The sequence below is a fragment of the Lethenteron reissneri genome, chromosome 23 (genome assembly GCF_015708825.2).
Source record: "Lethenteron reissneri isolate LAM-NWPU_2019-01 chromosome 23, ASM1570882v1, whole genome shotgun sequence".
Classification (NCBI taxonomy): domain Eukaryota; kingdom Metazoa; phylum Chordata; class Hyperoartia; order Petromyzontiformes; family Petromyzontidae; genus Lethenteron; species Lethenteron reissneri.
In genome coordinates this window covers 23,560,410-23,582,608 of record NC_083801.1, presented here as the reverse complement: position 1 = coordinate 23,582,608, position 22,199 = coordinate 23,560,410, and the positions used below count along the sequence as shown (strand labels likewise).

Below are 22,199 nucleotides of genomic sequence, written 5' to 3'. Positions count from 1 at the left end.
AATAATATAATATAATAATATAATTTAATAATATAATATAATAATATAATTTAATAATATAAAATAATATAATATAATAATATGATTTAATAATATAATATAATAATATAATAATATAATTTAATAATATAATATAATAAAATAATAAAATAATATAATATTATAATATAATATAATAAAATAATATAATAATATAATATAATAATATAATATAATAATATAAAAAAAATGTTACTTCCCTTCTACGTGACTTTACCGAAAGAACCAAGAAGATGAATCCCTGCAGTCAGGAAAGAAGCTTTAAATCAAAATTTATGACAAGATATTCACCTGTTAAAGTCATTTTAAGTACATCTCAAGCGATGCATAAAAAGGCAGCATACTGACAAATAAATGCACTCTGTGTGAATCACTGATACAGAATTTGCCGCTGGTCTGAGCAAAGAGGATATTGAGAAGAAACTTCTGCAAGGTATAGTGATATTAACGCAATTTCACATCAAACTGTAATTTTACAGGAATGATCGTAGACAATGCTCACGAAGTTTCGATTGCAACACAAGCAATCATCATCAGGTGTGAAAACCACAGCAAGAAAATTAGAAAAAAAAATAAGTGCCGGTTTTTTCCATTTTTTTTTTGCTGTGTTTTTCACACCTGATGATGATTGCTTGTGTTGCGATCGAAACGTCGTGAGCATTTTATTGTTTTATATATTTTTATTTTATTGTTTCCCTTCTACGTGACTTTACCGAAAGCGCCAAGAAGAAAAATCTGGACCTGTTTCGACATTCAATGTATAAGCCGTCAGGCTGGCTTGAACCAATATTAGTGACCTGCCAGACGTCACTAGGCAGGGATCTGCTCTGTTAGCTATGAATGTGTCGAGCATATTTTAGATTTTAACAAATATGGGAAGGCTGATGACCTGCTTAGTTCATTGGTTGTATTGTCCACAACGACGTCAATGTTTATTTTGCATTCTTTATTTCAGAACTATGCTTAGAGAGTTTGAACTCACTGGCCACTTACAAGCTAATTTGTATGCAGAACGGATATATTAAGCCAACAGGTAATTCATCATTCTGCTTATTATTATTACTACGTGTTTATTTTCTCTATTTGTGATGAAAAAACATAATGTCATTTCACATTTTATTCGTATATAGTGTCCAGTCATCAGTGCAAATCTCAGAAGGTGCTGTAGAATTTGTAACGTGCACAGCTTCCTACGGAGTCACAGGAGGAAACGCACAGACCAGCAGGGGAGGCAGTGAGAGCATTTGCCAACAACTGCCCACGCCCTGTGCCGCTATATTGGGATGTTTCTCCAACTCCATGAATTATAGCAATATGCAATATAGATCGTTTATTGTCATTGTCACCAGTACAACGAAATTTAAAATGCTCACCAGTCAGGGCATCATTCATAAATTTAAATTAAATTAAACAAGAAAATAAAAATAAAATTAAATGAAAGATAATCAATTTATACTATATATAAAAACAGCCCAAGTATACCCACATACTCACATAAGGTCACATTTTGTCATTGCACATCTCTATTACACAGTCAATTGTAAACGCTATTACTTAATAATTAATTAGCATTATTGAGTGTGCTGATCGCTGTAGGATAAAAGCTCTGTTTGAATCTGTTTGTCCTTGTTTTGACCGATCTGAATCGTCTGCCTGATGGCAACAGCTCAAACAGTGAGTGTCCAGGGTGAGAAGAGTCCTTTATAATGTTAATGAGCGTCTGTGCATGGAACAAAAACGTACGTGTGCCAGGGGTAGTAACTCAATATCCGTGCATATGGATGTCACGAATTTGCTCTTCTGCCATACCCTGGCAAGCCAAGCATATGGCGATATTGGCGACCTTGGGAAGGGAGTTTTTACAATTTGTGTTTGTATTCTTAGGTTTTTTCGGTAAAGTCACCGCGTAGGTTAAAAAGATAAAAATGAATAAAAGTAAAATAAAATAAAAATCACGGCGTTTCGGAGGCAACACAAGCTTCTGTCTTCAGGTGGAACCGTCACAGCCACGGCAGCTGTATCAAGTAAATGAGAGATTGCAAGAGCTACCACTCCGTATATATGATGGTTGGTTTAATAAAAAGAGTGGTATCTCTTGCAATCTCTCATCTACTTGATACGGCTGTCGTGGCTGTGACGGTTCCACCTGAAGATGGAAGCTTGTGTTGCCTCCGAAACGTCGTGATTTTTATTTTATTTTATTAATTTTACATTTTTTTACCTACGTGACTTTACCGAAAAAACCTAAGAATATGAATCCTTGCAGTCACGAAAGCTTCAAATCTAGAATTTGTGTTTGATCGAGCCACCCTGTATTACAGGCATGAAGTATAGCCACCGGTACCCTGGCATTTAATTTAAGTTTATTTTTAAATCCTTTATATTAAGTTCACTTGCTCGCTTGAGTGCTTGCTTGCTTAGGACCGTGCAAATCTTTCGGTCGTTTTTTAACCCACTTCCCGTGATCCAATCGAGCTGTCATTTTGCACACAGACTCGTTGTGCGTGACAATGTATGTTCGTGTAAAATTTTTTCCAAAATTTTACACTTTTTAAGATTTTTTTTTTTATATTTAATTACCAATTGCTTAATGGTGGCAGGCAATCATCTGACCCATAGGTGGCAGCCATCTCAAGCCAGAGGACGAGAGGACTCTAGCCGCCACGCATATAAAGGATTTATAGTGAAAAACTTTGATTGTTACGGGTTAATTTTTAACATATCACGGGACCTCCTTTGCCTTTCTTTTAATGTTTTGCTATTTCAACAAAACTGGTTTTATGTTGCACAGATGTCGGTAGATTGATGGCTTCCTACTACATGGCATTTGACACCATCAAGCTGTTTGGCACTATACAGGGATCGGAAGCCATTCAAGACCTGGTAAGCCAGGTCACAGGGTTGGCTTCTCATTGTTCCACATCACCACCATCAACTCACGTCAACACGGCTGACTGCGCAATCTCCCTTACTTAGCAGAGGCAGAGAGCCCCCTCCTCCTATGCCCACCCACCCCCCCTTTGCCCCCTGACCCCATCCCCCACACACACATTCACTCGTACATCCTGATCTCTGGACTGCACATTGCACTACATCGCACTACCACACTGGTTTCAATATCTTATTTCTTTAAATACTTTATTTAAATAATATTTTACATTTTAAAAAATTCTTGACTGTTGTCTATTTTAAGTTTATTACATTTTTTGATTATTCATCTTGTGTTGATCGCCGATTGTTGATTGTTTATTTATGTCTGTTAATTGTGATTAATTTTTTTATTGCTTGGTTGCACCGTGGGACCAAGAGAGAGGACTGTAATTCCATCTGTGTTGTATGTCATGCATGTGTAGTATTCTTGAATGAGACCGACACGTCGTATAGGCCACACGCTTTTATTCCGATGACACTAGTCCTCAGGACTCACTGGGGAGACAGTCCCACACACACAACCTAGGCAGGTACAGCCTCCGGCTCTATTCTCATTTCTCTCCTTCCCTAGCCTACAGCTACTCTGTTTACTCTCGTCCCTAGCCTACAGCTACTCAGCTACTCTCTTCCCTAGCCTCCAGCTACTCTGTTACTCTCGTCCCTAGCCTACAGCTACTCAGCTACTCTCTTCCCTAGCCTCCAGCTACTCAACTACTCTCGTCCCTAGCCTACAGCTACTCAGCTACTCTCTTCCCTAGCCTACAGCTACTCAGCTACTCTCTTCCCTAGCCTACAGCTACTCAGCTACTCTCTTCCCTAGCCTACAGCTACTCAGCTACTCTCTTCCTACCTCCAGCTACTCAGCTACTCTCTTCCCTAGCCTCCAGCTACTCAGCTACTCTCGTCCCTAGCCTACAGCTACTCAGCTACTCTCTTCCCTAGCCTACAGCTACTCAGCTACTCTCTTCCCTAGCCTACAGCTACTCAGCTACTCTCTTCCCTAGCCTACAGCTACTCAGCTACTCTCTTCCCTAGCCTACAGCTACTCAGCTACTCTCTTCCCTAGCCTCCAGCTACTCAGCTACTCTCTTCCCTAGCCTACAGCTACTCAGCTTACTCTCGTCCCTAGCCTACAGCTACTCAGCTACTCTCTTCCCTAGCCTCCAGCTACTCAGCTACTCTCTTCCCTAGCCTACAGCTACTCAGCTACTCTCTTCCCTAGCCTACAGCTACTCATGTTACTCTCGTCCCTAGCCTACAGCTACTCAGCTACTCTCTTCCCTAGCCTACAGCTACTCAGCTACTCTCTTCCCTAGCCTACAGCTACTCAGCTACTCTCTTCCCTAGCCTACAGCTACTCAGCTACTCTCTTCCCTAGCCTCCAGCTACTCAGCTACTCTCTTCCCTAGCCTCCAGCTACTCAGCTACTCTCGTCCCTAGCCTACAGCTACTCAGCTACTCTCTTCCCTAGCCTACAGCTACTCAGCTACTCTCTTCCCTAGCCTACAGCTACTCAGCTACTCTCTTCCCTAGCCTACAGCTACTCAGCTACTCTCTTCCCTAGCCTCCAGCTACTCAGCTACTCTCTTCCCTAGCCTACAGCTACTCAGCTACTCTCTTCCCTAGCCTACAGCTACTCAGCTACTCTCTTCCCTAGCCTACAGCTACTCAGCTACTCCCTTCCCTAGCCTACAGCTACTCAGCTACTCTCGTCCCTAGCCTCCAGCTACTCAGCTACTCTCTTCCCTAGCCTCCAGCTACTCAGCTACTCTCTTCCCTAGCCTACAGCTACTCAGCGACTCTCTTCCCTAGCCTACAGCTACTCAGCTACTCTCTTCCCTAGCCTCCAGCTACTCAGCTACTCTCTTCCCTAGCCTACAGCTACTCAGCTACTCTCGTCCCTAGCCTACAGCTACTCAGCTACTCTCTTCCCTAGCCTACAGCTAATCAGCTACTCTCTTCCCTAGCCTACAGCTACTCAGCTACTCTCGTCCCTAGCCTACAGCTACTCAGCTACTCTCTTCCCTAGCCTACAGCTACTCAGCTACTCTCTTCCCTAGCCTACAGCTACTCAGCTACTCTCTTCCCTAGCCTACAGCTACTCAGCTACTCTCGTCCCTAGCCTACAGCTACTCAGCTACTCTCTTCCCTAGCCTACAGCTACTCAGCTACTCTCTTCCCTAGCCTCCAGCTACTCAGCTACTCTCTTCCCTAGCCTCCAGCTACTCAGCTACTCTCGTCCCTAGCCTACAGCTACTCAGCTACTCTCTTCCCTAGCCTACAGCTACTCAGCTACTCTCTTCCCTAGCCTACAGCTACTCAGCTACTCTCTTCCCTAGCCTACAGCTACTCAGCTACTCTCTTCCCTAGCCTACAGCTACTCAGCTACTCTCTTCCCTAGCCTCCAGCTACTCAGCTACTCTCTTCCCTAGCCTACAGCTACTCAGCTACTCTCTTCCCTAGCCTACAGCTACTCAGCTACTCTCTTCCCTAGCCTACAGCTACTCAGCTACTCCCTTCCCTAGCCTACAGCTACTCAGCTACTCTCGTCCCTAGCCTCCAGCTACTCAGCTACTCTCTTCCCTAGCCTCCAGCTACTCAGCTAACTCTCTTCCCTAGCCTACAGCTACTCAGCTACTCTCTTCCCTAGCCTACAGCTACTCAGCTACTCTCTTCCCTAGCCTCCAGCTACTCAGCTACTCTCTTCCCTAGCCTACAGCTACTCAGCTACTCTCGTCCCTAGCCTACAGCTACTCAGCTACTCTCTTCCCTAGCCTACAGCTAATCAGCTACTCTCTTCCCTAGCCTACAGCTACTCAGCTACTCTCGTCCCTAGCCTACAGCTACTCAGCTACTCTCTTCCCTAGCCTACAGCTACTCAGCTACTCTCTTCCCTAGCCTACAGCTACTCAGCTACTCTCGTCCCTAGCCTACAGCTACTCAGCTACTCTCTTCCCTAGCCTACAGCTACTCAGCTACTCTCTTCCCTAGCCTACAGCTACTCAGCTACTCTCTTCCCTAGCCTACAGCTACTCAGCTACTCTCGTCCCTAGCCTACAGCTACTCAGCTACTCTCTTCCCTAGCCTACAGCTACTCAGCTACTCTCTTCCCTAGCCTACAGCTACTCAGCTACTCTCTTCCCTAGCCTACAGCTACTCAGCTACTCTCTTCCCTAGCCTACAGCTACTCAGCTACTCTCTTCCCTAGCCTACAGCTACTCAGCTACTCTCTTCCCTAGCCTCCAGCTACTCAGCTACTCTCTTCCCTAGCCTCCAGCTACTCAGCTACTCTCGTCCCTAGCCTACAGCTACTCAGCTACTCTCTTCCCTAGCCTACAGCTACTCAGCTACTCTCTTCCTAGCCTACAGCTACTCAGCTACTCTCTTCCCTAGCCTACAGCTACTCAGCTACTCTCTTCCCTAGCCTACAGCTACTCAGCTACTCTCTTCCCTAGCCTCCAGCTACTCAGCTACTCTCTTCCCTAGCCTACAGCTACTCTGTTACTCTCGTCCCTAGCCTACAGCTACTCAGCTACTCTCTTCCCTAGCCTCCAGCTACTCAGCTACTCTCTTCCCTAGCCTACAGCTACTCAGCTACTCTCTTCCCTAGCCTACAGCTACTCTGTTACTCTCGTCCCTAGCCTACAGCTACTCAGCTACTCTCTTCCCTAGCCTACAGCTACTCAGCTACTCTCTTCCCTAGCCTACAGCTACTCAGCTACTCTCTTCCCTAGCCTACAGCTACTCAGCTACTCTCTTCCCTAGCCTCCAGCTACTCAGCTACTCTCTTCCCTAGCCTCCAGCTACTCAGCTACTCTCGTCCCTAGCCTACAGCTACTCAGCTACTCTCTTCCCTAGCCTACAGCTACTCAGCTACTCTCTTCCCTAGCCTACAGCTACTCAGCTACTCTCTTCCCTAGCCTACAGCTACTCAGCTACTCTCTTCCCTAGCCTCCAGCTACTCAGCTACTCTCTTCCCTAGCCTACAGCTACTCAGCTACTCTCTTCCCTAGCCTACAGCTACTCAGCTACTCTCTTCCCTAGCCTACAGCTACTCAACTACTCCCTTCCCTAGCCTACAGCTACTCAGCTACTCTCGTCCCTAGCCTCCAGCTACTCAGCTACTCTCTTCCCTAGCCTCCAGCTACTCAGCTACTCTCTTCCCTAGCCTACAGCTACTCAGCTACTCTCTTCCCTAGCCTACAGCTACTCAGCTACTCTCTTCCCTAGCCTCCAGCTACTCAGCTACTCTCTTCCCTAGCCTACAGCTACTCAGCTACTCTCGTCCCTAGCCTACAGCTACTCAGCTACTCTCTTCCCTAGCCTACAGCTAATCAGCTACTCTCTTCCCTAGCCTACAGCTACTCAGCTACTCTCGTCCCTAGCCTACAGCTACTCAGCTACTCTCTTCCCTAGCCTACAGCTACTCAGCTACTCTCTTCCCTAGCCTACAGCTACTCAGCTACTCTCTTCCCTAGCCTACAGCTACTCAGCTACTCTCGTCCCTAGCCTACAGCTACTCAGCTACTCTCTTCCCTAGCCTACAGCTACTCAGCTACTCTCTTCCCTAGCCTCCAGCTACTCAGCTACTCTCTTCCCTAGCCTCCAGCTACTCAGCTACTCTCGTCCCTAGCCTACAGCTACTCAGCTACTCTCTTCCCTAGCCTACAGCTACTCAGCTACTCTCTTCCCTAGCCTACAGCTACTCAGCTACTCTCTTCCCTAGCCTACAGCTACTCAGCTACTCTCTTCCCTAGCCTACAGCTACTCAGCTACTCTCTTCCCTAGCCTCCAGCTACTCAGCTACTCTCTTCCCTAGCCTACAGCTACTCAGCTACTCTCTTCCCTAGCCTACAGCTACTCAGCTACTCTCTTCCCTAGCCTACAGCTACTCAGCTACTCCCTTCCCTAGCCTACAGCTACTCAGCTACTCTCGTCCCTAGCCTCCAGCTACTCAGCTACTCTCTTCCCTAGCCTCCAGCTACTCAGCTACTCTCTTCCCTAGCCTACAGCTACTCAGCTACTCTCTTCCCTAGCCTACAGCTACTCAGCTACTCTTCCCTAGCCTCCAGCTACTCAGCTACTCTCTTCCCTAGCCTACAGCTACTCAGCTACTCTCGTCCCTAGCCTACAGCTACTCAGCTACTCTCTTCCCTAGCCTACAGCTAATCAGCTACTCTCTTCCCTAGCCTACAGCTACTCAGCTACTCTCGTCCCTAGCCTACAGCTACTCAGCTACTCTCTTCCCTAGCCTACAGCTACTCAGCTACTCTCTTCCCTAGCCTACAGCTACTCAGCTACTCTCTTCCCTAGCCTACAGCTACTCAGCTACTCTCGTCCCTAGCCTACAGCTACTCAGCCACTCTCTTCCCTAGCCTACAGCTACTCAGCTACTCTCTTCCCTAGCCTCCAGCTACTCAGCTACTCTCGTCCCTAGCCTACAGCTACTCAGCTACTCTCTCCCTAGCCTACAGCTACTCAGCTACTCTCTTCCCTAGCCTACAGCTACTCAGCTACTCTCTTCCCTAGCCTACAGCTACTCAGCTACTCTCTTCCCTAGCCTACAGCTACTCAGCTACTCTCTTCCCTAGCCTACAGCTACTCAGCTACTCTCGTTCCCTAGCCTACAGCTACTCAGCTACTCTCTTCCCTAGCCTCCAGCTACTCAGCTACTCTCTTCCCTAGCCTACAGCTACTCAGCTACTCTCTTCCCTAGCCTACAGCTACTCAGCTACTCTCTTCCCTAGCCTACAGCTACTCAGCTACTCTCTTCCCTAGCCTACAGCTACTCAGCTACTCTCTTCCCTAGCCTACAGCTACTCAGCTACTCTCGTCCCTAGCCTACAGCTACTCAGCTACTCTCTTCCCTAGCCTCCAGCTACTCAGCTACTCTCTTCCCTAGCCTACAGCTACTCAGCTACTCTCTTCCCTAGCCTACAGCTACTCAGCTACTCTCTTCCCTAGCCTACAGCTACTCAGCTACTCTCGTCCCTAGCCTACAGCTACTCAGCTACTCTCGTCCCTAGCCTACAGCTACTCAGCTACTCTCTTCCCTAGCCTACAGCTACTCAGCTACTCTCGTCCCTAGCCTACAGCTACTCAGCTACTCTCTTCCCTAGCCTACAGCTACTCAGCTACTCTCTTCCCTAGCCTACAGCTACTCAGCTACTCTCTCCCTAGCCTACAGCTACTCAGCTACTTTCTTCCCTAGCCTACAGCTACTCAGCTACTCTCTTCCTAGCCTCCAGCTACTCAGCTACTCTCTTCCCTAGCCTACAGCTACTCAGCTACTCTTCTTCCCTAGCCTACAGCTACTCAGCTACTCTCTTCCCTAGCCTACAGCTACTCAGCTACTCTCTTCCCTAGCCTCCAGCTACTCAGCTACTCTCTTCCCCTAGCCTACAGCTACTCACTACTCTCTTCCCTAGCCTACAGCTACTCAGCTACTCTCTTCCCTAGCCTACAGCTACTCAGCTACTCTCTTCGCTAGCCTCCAGCTACTCAGCTACTCTCTCCCCTACCTACAGCTACTCAGCTACTCTCTTCCCTAGCCTACAGCTACTCAGCTACTCTCTTCCCTAGCCTACAGCTACTCAGCTACTCTCTTCCCTAGCCTACAGCTACTCAGCTACTCTCTTCCCTAGCCTCCAGCTACTCAGCTACTCTCGTCCCTAGCCTACAGCTACTCAGCTACTCTCTTCCCTAGCCTCCACCTACTCAGCGACTCTCTTCCCTAGCCTACAGCTACTCAGCTACTCTCTTCCCTAGCCTCCAGCTACTCAGCTACTCTCTTCCCTAGCCTCCAGCTACTCAGCTACTCTCGTCCCTAGCCTACAGCTACTCAGCTACTCTCTTCCTAGCCTACAGCTACTCAGCTACTCTCTTCCCTAGCCTACAGCTACTCAGCTACTCTCTTCCCTAGCCTACAGCTACTCAGCTACTCTCTTCCCTAGCCTACAGCTACTCAGCTACTCTCGTCCCTAGCCTACAGCTACTCAGCTACTCTCTTCCCTAGCCTACAGCTACTCAGCTACTCTCTTCCCTAGCCTACAGCTACTCAGCTACCTCGTCCCTAGCCTACAGCTACTCAGCTACTCTCTTCCCTAGCCTCCAGCTACTCAGCTACTCTCTTCCCTAGCCTACAGCTACTCAGCTACTCTCTTCCCTAGCCTCCAGCTACTCAGCTACTCTCTTCCCTAGCCTACAGCTACTCAGCTACTCTCTTCCCTAGCCTACAGCTACTCAGCTACTCTCTTCCCTAGCCTACAGCTACTCAGCTACTCTCTTCCCTAGCCTACAGCTACTCAGCTACTCTCTCCCTAGCCTACAGCTACTCAGCTACTCTCTTCCCTAGCCTACAGCTACTCAGCTACTCTCTTCCCTAGCCTACAGCTACTCAGCTACTCTCTTCCCTAGCCTACAGCTACTCAGCTACTCTCTTCCCTAGCCTACAGCTACTCAGCTACTCTCTTCCCTAGCCTACAGCTACTCAGCTACTCTCTTCCCTAGCCTACAGCTACTCAGCTACTCTCTTCCCTAGCCTACAGCTACTCAGCTACTCTCTTCCCTAGCCTACAGCTACTCAGCTACTCTCTTCCCTAGCCTACAGCTACTCAGCTACTCTCTTCCCTAGCCTACAGCTACTCAGCTACTTTCTTCCCTAGCCTCCAGCTACTCAGCTACTCTCTCCCCTAGCCTACAGCTACTCAGCTACTCTCTTCCCTAGCCTACAGCTACTCAGCTACTCTCTTCCCTAGCCTACAGCTACTCAGCTACTCTCTTCCCTAGCCTCCAGCTACTCAGCTACTCTCGTCCCTAGCCTACAGCTACTCAGCTACTCTCTTCCCTAGCCTCCAGCTACTCAGCTACTCTCTTCCCTAGCCTACAGCTACTCAGCTACTCTCTTCCCTAGCCTACAGCTACTCAGCTACTCTCTTCCCTAGCCTACAGCTACTCAGCTACTCTCTTCCCTAGCCTACAGCTACTCAGCTACTCTCTTCCCTAGCCTACAGCTACTCAGCTACTCTCGTCCCTAGCCTACAGCTACTCAGCTACTCTCGTCCCTAGCCTACAGCTACTCAGCTACTCTCTTCCCTAGCCTACAGCTACTCAGCTACTCTCTTCCCTAGCCTACAGCTACTCAGCTACTCTCTTCCCTAGCCTACAGCTACTCAGCTACTCTCTTCCCTAGCCTACAGCTACTCAGCTACTCTCTTCCCTAGCCTACAGCTACTCAGCTACTCTCTTCCCTAGCCTACAGCTACTCAGCTACTCTCTTCCCTAGCCTACAGCTACTCAGCTACTCTCTTCCCTAGCCTACAGCTACTCAGCTACTCTCTTCCCTAGCCTACAGCTACTCAGCTACTCTCTTCCCTAGCCTACAGCTACTCAGCTACTCTCTTCCCTAGCCTACAGCTACTCAGCTACTCTCTTCCCTAGCCTACAGCTACTCAGCTACTCTCTTCCCTAGCCTACAGCTACTCAGCTACTCTCTTCCCTAGCCTACAGCTACTCAGCTACTCTCTTCCCTAGCCTACAGCTACTCAGCTACTCTCTTCCCTAGCCTACAGCTACTCAGCTACTCTCTTCCCTAGCCTACAGCTACTCAGCTACTCTCTTCCCTAGCCTACAGCTACTCAGCTACTCTCTTCCCTAGCCTACAGCTACTCAGCTACTCTCTTCCCTAGCCTACAGCTACTCAGCTACTCTCTTCCCTAGCCTCCAGCTACTCTGTTACTCTCGTCCCTAGCCTACAGCTACTCAGCTACTCTCTTCCCTAGCCTACAGCTACTCAGCTACTCTCTTCCCTAGCCTACAGCTACTCAGCTACTCTCTTCCCTAGCCTACAGCTACTCAGCTACTCTCTTCCCTAGCCTACAGCTACTCAGCTACTCTCTTCCCTAGCCTCCAACTACTCTGTTACTCTCGTCCCTAGCCTACAGCTACTCAGCTACTCTCTTCCCTATCCTACAGCTACTCAGCTACTCTCTTCCCTAGCCTACAGCTACTCAGCTACTCTCTTCCCTAGCCTACAGCTACTCAGCCCACTCAGTTCCAGAGGGGCGGCATCCTTGAGGTTTGGGGGTCCAGGATCTCCGGCTCTCCTCCTTCAGCTTCTCCTCCGATCGACCCCTCCGCTCTCCGGGAGCCGTCTTATATCTCCCCTCTCTCTGAGGGGCGGGGGTGTCTCGGGCCCTGGCTCTCGCCAGCCCCCTCCCCTCAGAGCCGTTCCAACTACCTCTCGTCCCTGTCAATCCGGGCCGGTCCAGACCGGTACGTACCTCTCCCCTAGCTTGTGTCAACCTTGGTGTCAACCTTGACCACCACGCATGTAACACACTTGACAATAAAGTGACTTTAAGACTTTAAGACTTTAAGAAAGGGTTCATGACAACGCATGACAGCGAGTGACTGTAATCATGTTAACAGGCAAGGATTCGTATTCTTAGGTTTTTTCGGTAAAGTCACCGTGTAGGTAAAAACATCAAAATTAATGAAAATAAAATAAAACAAAAAATCACGACGTTTCGGAGGCAACACAAGTCTCCGTCATAAGGTGGGACCGTCACAGCCAGATTAGCTGTATCAAGTGAGGCAATTATTCAAGATGTAATCCCTTATAAGCAAGTTGAAGGGGGGGAGGAGAGGGGGGGGGCTCATCATTGGCTACCACATTCTGATGAGCTCCCCCCCCCCTCTTCTCCCCCCCCCCCTTCAACTTGCTTATAAGGGATTACATCTTGATAAGGGATTACATCTTGAATCATTGCCTCACTTGATGCAGCTAATCCGGCTGTGACGGTCCCACCTGATGACGGAGACTTGTGTTGCCTCCGAAACGTCGTGATTTTTTGTTTTATTTTATTTTCATTAATTTTGATGTTTTTACCTACACGGTGACTTTACCGAAAAAACCTAAGAATATGAATCCTTGCAGTCACGAAAGCTTCAAATCTAGAACAGACAAGGATGTGTGTGTGTGTGACACGCATCAAACAACCACTTATAGCAACAGCAGCAGCGGCAGCGGATTTGACAAGCGGCTGTAGACTATTATTTTGGATATTTGACAACAGGCCGCGAGTTATTTTGTAACAGGTCCCTGCGGGGGGGCTGGTAGGAACGAATAACCAAAGAATATAAACATAATGTATTATTACACTTGTTTAGCCAGGAAAGCCCCACTGAGTCTAAAGGTTTTTGTAGGGTCCTGCCAAGTGTTTGCAGTAGGGGGCGATGTTGCTACACCTAATCGGACATCGGACGGACGGACGATATAATCTATTGCAGGCTGGTTCACTTCGTTCCTACCAGTAAAACAAATTAATAAGCAGACAAACAATTGTGCAGATGTAGAACTCGTACTCGTGTTGTCTTTCTCGTCCCGTTTATTTGCTCCTCGAGGTCCACGCCTTCTCCTCATCGCCGCTCCGTGGCCACCCGTTCGCCCCGCCACGCCATCCGCCATCAGCGGCGCTCTGTGTCCCTCCGCTCTCTCTCCAGCTCTCCCAGAGTCCTTCGCTCCGCTGCTACCCAGCTCCGTATCTTCTCTGATGCACTGCTGCCACTGCTGCCACTGCTACCGCTGCTGCCGCTGCTGCCGCTGCTACCACTGCTGCTGCTGCTACCGCTGCTACCACTGCTACCACTGCTACTACTGCTACCACTGCTACCGCTGCTGCCACTGCTACCGCTGCTGCCACTGCTGCCACTGCTACCACTGCTGCCACTGCTACTACTGCTGCCGCTGCTACCACTGCTGTCACTGCTACCACTGCTACTACTGCTGCCGCTGCTACCACTGCTGTCACTGCTACCACTGCTACCCCTCACTCTGTCTCCTCTATCCGCGGCTACCGTACTTGACCTGTCTCTCTCCGCTGTTACTCTTATATCGTATCTCTCTCTTGCTAGCCCGGGCACCATCCCTCCAGCTCCCCATCCCTCCAGCTCCCACCAAGACTCCGACCAAGACCCCCCCTCTCTCTCTCTGTTGCGCTGTGCCTTTTAGACCCACCCCAATCAGTCCCTGTTCACCCACCCCCCGATTACCCCTCGGCCCCCAGGCCCCCAGCCTCACGTGACGTTGTTGTTCCCGCCAGAGCGACGCCAACTCGTTCATCACTCACCCTCTCAACCAATCACCGGCCTGTGTCCCCTTCTTCTTCTTTAGTGCTGCCTAACGGCGTGTGCGACTTCACGATGACATTGGTCCCGGTCTAGCACGGCGTGTAGAGTTTGTGCTGCTGTTGTTAATTGTAGCCATGTTTTGATGTTACTGAGCCATGTCGTTTTTGGCCGTCCTGGTCGTTTTTTCCCTTCGATTTTTCCTTCCAGGATTTGCTTTAATAGCTGGCATTTGTGGTCGTTTCGGGCAATGTGGCCTAGGTAGCAGAGGTGTGGACTCGAGTCATGTGACTTGGACTCGAGTCAGACTCGAGTCATGAATTTGATGACTTCAGACTCGACTTGGACTTGCATAACAATGACTTTGTCCCACCTCTGAGGTGTGGACTCGAGTCATGTGACTTGGACTCGAGTCAGACTCGAGTCATGAATTTGATGACTTCAGACTCGACTTGGACTTGCATAACAATGACTTTGTCCCACCTCTGAGGTGTGGACTCGAGTCATGTGACTTGGACTCGAGTCAGACTCGAGTCATGAATTTGATGACTTCAGACTCGACTTGGACTTGCATAAAAATGACTTTGTCCCACCTCTGCTAGGTAGTAACACTTCCTGCTAATGATGGTCTTCAGCAGTTGCCTGTCAGTGCCCATATCTTGCACAACTTGTATATTGGTGGTTTGGCTGTCCATCATGGGATTTTCAGCATCCTTCGATACAGCCACATCTCGAAAGCTTCGAGCCTTTTTGTTGCTGTTGTTGTCAGTGTGCACGTCTCTACTCCGTACAGCAAAATTGACCAGATGTAGCATTTGCCCTTAACAGCTGTGACGCCACTTAACGCGTCTCCCCTCACGCCTCAGCAACAGCAACATCATCGTCTTCAAATACCCCCACTGTGCACTTGCTTGTCTGCCTCGCAACAGACCCACAGAGCGCGTGGCGCGTGTGTTTCAGGTCCTACACAGATGATTGAGCAGTTTTGCTATTTTTTTTTGCATAATGCACATGCATATGTAGTAGCAATCACATTCCTGCATTTCCCATAAATATGCTAAATTCCTATTGATATGCAAATTCCTTTGTCAAGGCGCCCAGCTTATATACATGCTCCAAGCTCGTGTGCTGTTTCATTCAGACGCTGTCGCCTCGGCGGACCTGGTTTTCACCTGAGGACGGCTGCTTGCGTTGTGGCCGAAACGTCGTGAAAATTATTGTTTTGTGTTTTATTTTTATTATTTTATTATTTCCCTTCTACGTGATGACTTTACCGAAAGAACCAAGAAGAAGAAAACTGTTTTGCCATTTTGATTTAAAGCTTTCGTGACTGCAGGGATTCATCTTCTTGGTTCTTTTGGTAAAGTCACCACGTAGAAGGGAAGTAATAAAATAATAAAAATAAAAAATAATAAAATTATTCTCACGACGTTTCGGCCACAACGCAAGCAGCCGTCCTCAGGTGAAAACCAGGTCCGTCGAGGCGACAGAGTCTGACTCTGTGAGAATAATTTTATTATGTTTTATTTTTATTATTTTATTACTTCCCTTCTACGTGACTTTACCGAAATAACCAATAAAACAGTTTTGCCATGTTTGGTGGTCATCAAATACTGATTTGACCCTGTAATGGATGTGCGTTTAGTGTCAGGGCAGACTTGGGAGCTCATTGTGCGTGTTTATCGTGCAGTAGATGCGGGATCTGACGGAGGGTGGAATTCTTTTACAATTCTGTGTAGCGGCATCAACGGTGTTGGCCACGATGACATCTTGATCTTTGACCTTCTTTACAGGTGACGCTCATCTCAAGCTGTCGAGAGTACAAAGACATCGCACTCCGCGTCAATGAAAAGAAAGCCCTGAACACATTGAACGTGGTCAAAAAGCACATCATACGGTAACAATCGGTGACACATCGCAAAATAAACATTAGCATCGTCGTAAAGAATGGGGGAAAATAATAAGCGTACAATATACCTCCTTCACATACAGTGAGGGAAAAAATTAACCCGTAAAAACAAAGTTTTTCACTATAAATCCTTTATATGCGTGGCGGCTAGAGTCCTCTCGTCCTCTGGCTTGAGATGGCTGCCACCTATGGGTCAGATGATTGCCTGCCAGCATTAAGCAATTGGTAATTTAATATAATACATTTTTTCCTAAAAAGTGTAAAATTTAGGAAAAAAATTTTACGAAAATAAATTGTCACGCACAACGAGTGTGTGTGGAAAATGTCAGCTCGATTGGATCACGGGAAGTGGGTTAAAAAACGACCGAAAGATTTGCACGGTCGTAAGCGCGCAAGCAAGCAAGCGAGTGAACTTAATATAAAGGATTTAAAAAGTATTTGATCCCCTGATGATTTTGTACGTTTGCCCACTGACAAAGAAATGATCAGTCTGTAATTTTAATGGTAGGTTTATTTGAACAGTGAGAGACAGAATAACAACAAAATAATCCAGAAAAGCGCATGTCAAAAATGTTATAAACTGATTTGCATTTTAATGAGGGAAATAAGTATTTGACCCCCTCTCAATCAGAAAGATTTCTGGCTCCCAGGTGTCTTTTATACAGGTAAGGGGCTGAGATTAGGAGCACACTCTTAAAGGGAGTGCTCCTACTCTCAGCTTGTTACCTGTATAAAAGACACCTGTTCACAGAAGCAATCAATCAATCAGATTCCAAACTCTCCAAATAAACCCAACATTAAAATTACAGACTCATCATTTCTTTGTCAGCGGGCAAACGTACAAAATCATCAGGGGATCAAAGACTTTTTTCCCTCCTCACTGTAACAAGCTGAGATTAGGAGCACTCCCTTTAAGAGTGTGCTCCTAATCTCAGCTCGTTACCTGTATAAAAGACACCTGGGAGCCAGAAATCTTTCTGATTGAGAGGGGGTCAAATACTCATTTCCCTCATTAAAATGCAAATCAATTTATAACATTTTTGACATGCGTTTATCTGGATTTTGTTGTTGTTATTCTGTCTCTCACTGTTCAAATAAACCTACCGTTAAAATTACAGACTCATCATTTCTTTGTCAGCGGGCAAACGTACTACATCAGCAGGGGATCCAATACTTTTTTCAAATCAATTTATAACATTTTTGACATGCGTTTCTCTGGAGTTTGTTGTTGTTATTCTGTCTCTCACTGTTCAAATAAACCTACCGTTAAAATTATAGACTCATCATTTCTTTGTCAGTGGGCAAACGTACTACATCAGCAGGGGATCAAATACTTTTCCCCCCCTCACTGTATCTGTCCATCCACATGAAATAATGCAGACACGTGACACTTCCTATCAGCCGCCACGTGGAGTTGTGGGAGTGCATCATCTCAGCAGACTTGGTTCCACGCAAGCAAACTCTGGACTGGTGTTGACATTTCGTGTCTCATCAGCAGTCACTTTTGTTTAAACCAATGTAGGTGAATTGCCATTTGTAAATATACAATTATACATAATGTGTGTTGGCAAAGTTACATTACAATAAATTGCAATTTTTAAATGGTATATTTGGTCAGTTTGAAGAATGTTAGGTATTTTTAAAAATCCTTTATATTAAGTTCACTTGCTTGCTTGCTTGCGCGCTTACGACCGTGCAAATCTTTCGGTCGTTTTTTAACCCACTTCCCGTGATCCAATCGAGCTGACATTTTGCACACAGACTCGTTGTTGTGTGACAATTAATTTTCGTGAAATTTTTTTTCCAAAATTTTACACTGTTTAGGGAAAACAAATTAAATATTTAATTACCAATTGCTTAATACTGGCAGACAATCATCTGACCCATAGGTGGCAGCCATCTCAAGTCAGAGGACGAGAGGACTCTAGCCGCCACGCATATAAAGGATTTAGAGTGAAAAACTTTGTTTTTACGGGTTATACTTATTTTAAATCCTTTATATTAAGTTCACTTGCTTGCTTACGACCGTGCAAATCTTTCGGTCGTTTTTTAACCCACTTCCCGTGATCCTATCGAGCTGACATTTTGCGCACAGACTCGTTGTGCGTGACAATTTATTTTCGTGAAAATTTTTTTCCAAAATTTTCCACTTTTTAGGGAATTTTTTTTCATATTTAATTTAAATACCAATGTGATAAAAATGAAACTCTTACTAAAAAAAAAACAGAAATGAATAATAAAATAAAACCGATGCCACGCATATAAAGGATTTATAGTGAAAAACTTTGTTTTTACGGGTTAATTTTTTAAGATCCTGTGTTAATGTCATTACATCTTTGGAATAAAAATACAGAACCTACACTACTGGAATCATGTTGAAAGTTTCATATCAAATGTTTTATCGGTCTAAAATTTGTATTATAATTAATTTAAACAAAAGGTTTCTCGGATAGTGAAACATCAGGTGAGAAAACATTAACATATTTGAGACAATAGTAGTTGTTAATGTATTACGTATTTCAAAATATTGTATGGATAAACGAATGGGGTTTAAGTCGGTATGAGCACATGTTTAGTGTATATTGTATATTGGGTGTGTATTAGTTATTTGTATAAACCATTATGAGTGAGTCTGAATGCTTATATCATTTCAGATTTCCAATGCCCGGTAAAATAAAAACCAGTGAAATGAAAATCAACTGGTAGGTACAGCTATGGTTTCAATGCTCCTGTTAAGATAGCACATGCGTTTACATTTGGAGTTGGTTATGAACTTTATTTCTCGTTAGCAACACGACTTCGTGTTTAGACCTTCTTGGTTCTTTCGGTAAAGTCACGTAGAAGGGAAGTAATAAAATAATAAAACATAATAAAATAAAATAATTCTCACGACGTTTCGGCTACAACGCAAGCGGCCGAAACGTCGTGAGAATTATTCTATTATGTTTTATTTTTATTATTTTATTACTTCCCTTCTACGTGACTTTACCGAAAGAACCAAGAAGATGAATCCCTGCAGTCACGAAAAAAGCTTTAAATCGAAAAATTCGTGCTTAGAGTTTTAACGTTCTACACATTTGCAGATTATTATACATTTTAATTGGAGAGCCTTCAAGATGTATTGACACTCACTTTAACACTCGAAACTGCGTCTATATTGCAAAAACAGTGTGTTCAAGTGGAGAATTCTGCTTTGCTACACAATTGAAATGATGCTTTGTTTGTAGTCTCATTCAAGCTCAGCTGGGATGTGTCCTCGTGCAAGATTTTGCGTTGATACAGGACACTGCGAAAATCTTCAGGACTGGAATCAGACTTACAAAATGTCAGTTTCAACTGCACCATTAAAACAAATGCACTTTGTTTCCGGAGCTAACGTTTAAAAGCACGGCAGTATTTATATCTATCTTCTCCAACCATTATATAAACGGAGTGGTAGCTCTTGCAATCTCTCATGTACTTGATACGGCTGCCGTGGCTGTGACGGTTCCACCTGAAGATGGAAGCTTGTGTTGCCTCCGAAACGTCGTGATTTTTATTTTATTTTACTATTTTATGTTTTTTACCTACACGGTGACTTTACCTAAGAATATGAATCATTGCAGTCACGAAAGCTTCAAATCTAGAAGTATTAATATCTGTTGTAACTCCGTTTTGCGTTTGTAGGTCTCGCCGAATTTTTGCAACAAAAGGATAAACGGAATAACTTCCAGGCCGTGCTGAATGCAGTCCAACTCACGAAATGTTTTCGTGCAAAGCTTTGGGAGAATTCACCTTTCGTTTTAAAACAACTTGAAAAAATCGGTAAATGATCGTCCCTTTTACGTATAAAAGGCAATACGTACGCAATGATTGACAACCACGAAATTCTATTCATAAGACCCTTCAATTAGACGCGACTTAACCTCAGTGTGTTTCTGCTGTAGGCTTCTCAATGTCCAGCGCACTGGTCAATGCTGGATTGACATCTTTTGAGAAAATTGAAAACACTCATGGACGGGAAATTGAGTTGGTGAGATCATGGGTTCATCGTCTTGGTTCTTTCGGTAAAGTCGTCACGTAGAAGGGAAATAATAAAATAATAAAAATAAAACATTATAAAATAATTCTCACGACGTTTCGGGCCACAACGCAATTTGAATAGTAAGGAGCTGCAGATGAATCTGAAGATGAATGCCTGCAGTCACGAAAGCTTTAAATCGAAATGTGTCAACAGCGCAAAAGGCGTACAGCTCACAGACTATTCTGCGCTATCAAAGTAACGAGGGCTCGGGGTGAGCATCTACATCATTAGACCTCCTCTGGTCTGGCACCAATTGAGGCGAGGCTCAAAAGAAAGCCGTCTCTGGTGTGGACCAATCGGTTCCAAGGGCAATGCATCATATTATCAGAGTGTGTGTTTTTGTTTGCATGTTGACCACAAGCAGGGGCGGTTTCTTCATTAGGGCGATTGGGCGACGCACCACCAATCTCATTCAACCACAGAGTCACGCTAGCCGTCACTGCAGCCTCTGGATATAGTCCAATCAGCGTAATGTCACGTTCTGTGGAGTACCGCCTCTTTTTGGGCGATTTCACTCCGGCTGAGAATCGCCCCGAGTGGCCCCATAGACTTACATTCAAAGATGTTCTTTTCGAACGGGGGCGCTGCAATGCATTCTCTATGGCTCCGGGAGGGCTCGCCCTAACGTGCTTACGTCATCATACGTCAGCACGTTTCAGTCAACAATATAATTTGTCGCCACCTAGTGGAATCTTTAATAAAAGAAACTGAGTGGATTGTAATAATAGTGAGTATAGAAACAAACAAGATGTATTGTAAGAGTCACTTTATTTGTCATTAATATTAAAGAAGTGAAGTTGCCTTTACCTGCTTAAGCTGTTAATTTATCCATTGCATGGGTGGACCTTATCCTTATCAATCATCCAGACATTTGCCCCCCCTGGGAGATTTTGCAGGAGCCGCCACTGACCACAAGTATTGTGGTGAATGCACCACGTGATTCCTCGTAAAAAGGTTTCAGTTTTGTTGCCAGAAAAAAGGGGGAAACACTTTTATTATAATTATAACGCATTATAATCGTCAGCCTTCCTTAATAATAGTAACACCAGCCAATAACGAGTGCATTTCTTGTTTGTAAACAACATCATTGGAACCTCATTTGCCAGTAAAAATATGATAATTGTTTTTTTACCCTTCTATCTGGCAACAAAACTGACACCTTTTTTTTACTCCTTGTCAAAAAAAAGGTGTCCGTTTTGTTGCCAGATAGAAGGGTAAAACACCAATTATGTAAACAACATTTCAACAAAACTCAAATGATGTTTTTGCTGGTGGTGTATTCCTGCATTGTGCAGATAGTGAACAGACACCCTCCATTTGGGAACCAGATGAAAGACGCCGTTCAGCATCTTCCCAAGTACCAAGTCAGCATGGTGCAGGTAGATGAGTCTGAGCCCTCATCATACGTAAGCACGTTTCAGTCAACAATATTATTTGTCGCCACCTAGTGGAATCTTTAATAAAAGAAACTGAGTGGATTGTAATAATAGTGAGTATAGAAACAAGATGTATTGTAAGAGTCACTTTATTTGTCATTAATATTAAAGAAGTGAAGTTGCCTTTACCTGCTTAAGCTGTTAATGTATCCATTGCATGGGTGGAGCTTATCCTTATCAATCATCCAGACATTTGCCCCCCCTGAGAGATTGTGCAGGAGCCGCCACTGCTGCTGACTACAGTGGGGCAAGTGGCCGTTGGCTTTTAGAATGTTGCTACATCTTCTTGGTTCTTTCGGTAAAGTCACGTAGAAGGGAAATAATAAAATAATAAAAATAAAACTTAATAAATAATAATTCTCACGACGTTTCGGCCACAACGCAAGCAGCCGTCCTCAGGTGAAGAACAGGTCTGTCGGAAAGACAGCGTCTGAAGCAGACAGACCTGTTCTCCACCTGAGGACGGCTGCTTGCGTTGTGGCCGTAACGTCGTGAGAATTGTATTTTATTGTGTTTTATTTTTATGACTTTATTATTTCCCTTCTACGTGACTTTACCGAAAGAACCAAGAAGATGAATCTCTGCAGTCACGAAAGCTTTAAATCGACATGTTGCTACAATTTTTCTGTGTTTTGTTAAGTGTTTTTTCCCGAGGTTTTAAATGAAGAAATCGACTAATTAACTTTTATCTTCA

General features: G+C 45.4%; 1 protein-coding gene across 1 annotated transcript in view; it reads left to right on the top strand.

The window, feature by feature from the left end:
* The window catches only part of LOC133345732 (probable ATP-dependent DNA helicase HFM1), a 60,086-nt gene that overhangs the window by 23,804 nt on the left and 14,083 nt on the right, over window positions 1-22,199 (top strand). Inside the window, exons 9-17 of the mRNA XM_061556701.1 lie at window positions 422-472; window positions 995-1,072; window positions 2,831-2,922; window positions 15,891-15,994; window positions 18,661-18,708; window positions 19,234-19,331; window positions 19,673-19,810; window positions 19,933-20,018; window positions 21,365-21,448. Coding sequence (XP_061412685.1) covers window positions 422-472; window positions 995-1,072; window positions 2,831-2,922; window positions 15,891-15,994; window positions 18,661-18,708; window positions 19,234-19,331; window positions 19,673-19,810; window positions 19,933-20,018; window positions 21,365-21,448 — 779 coding nt within the window. The remainder of the gene's footprint in view (window positions 1-421; window positions 473-994; window positions 1,073-2,830; window positions 2,923-15,890; window positions 15,995-18,660; window positions 18,709-19,233; window positions 19,332-19,672; window positions 19,811-19,932; window positions 20,019-21,364; window positions 21,449-22,199) is intronic.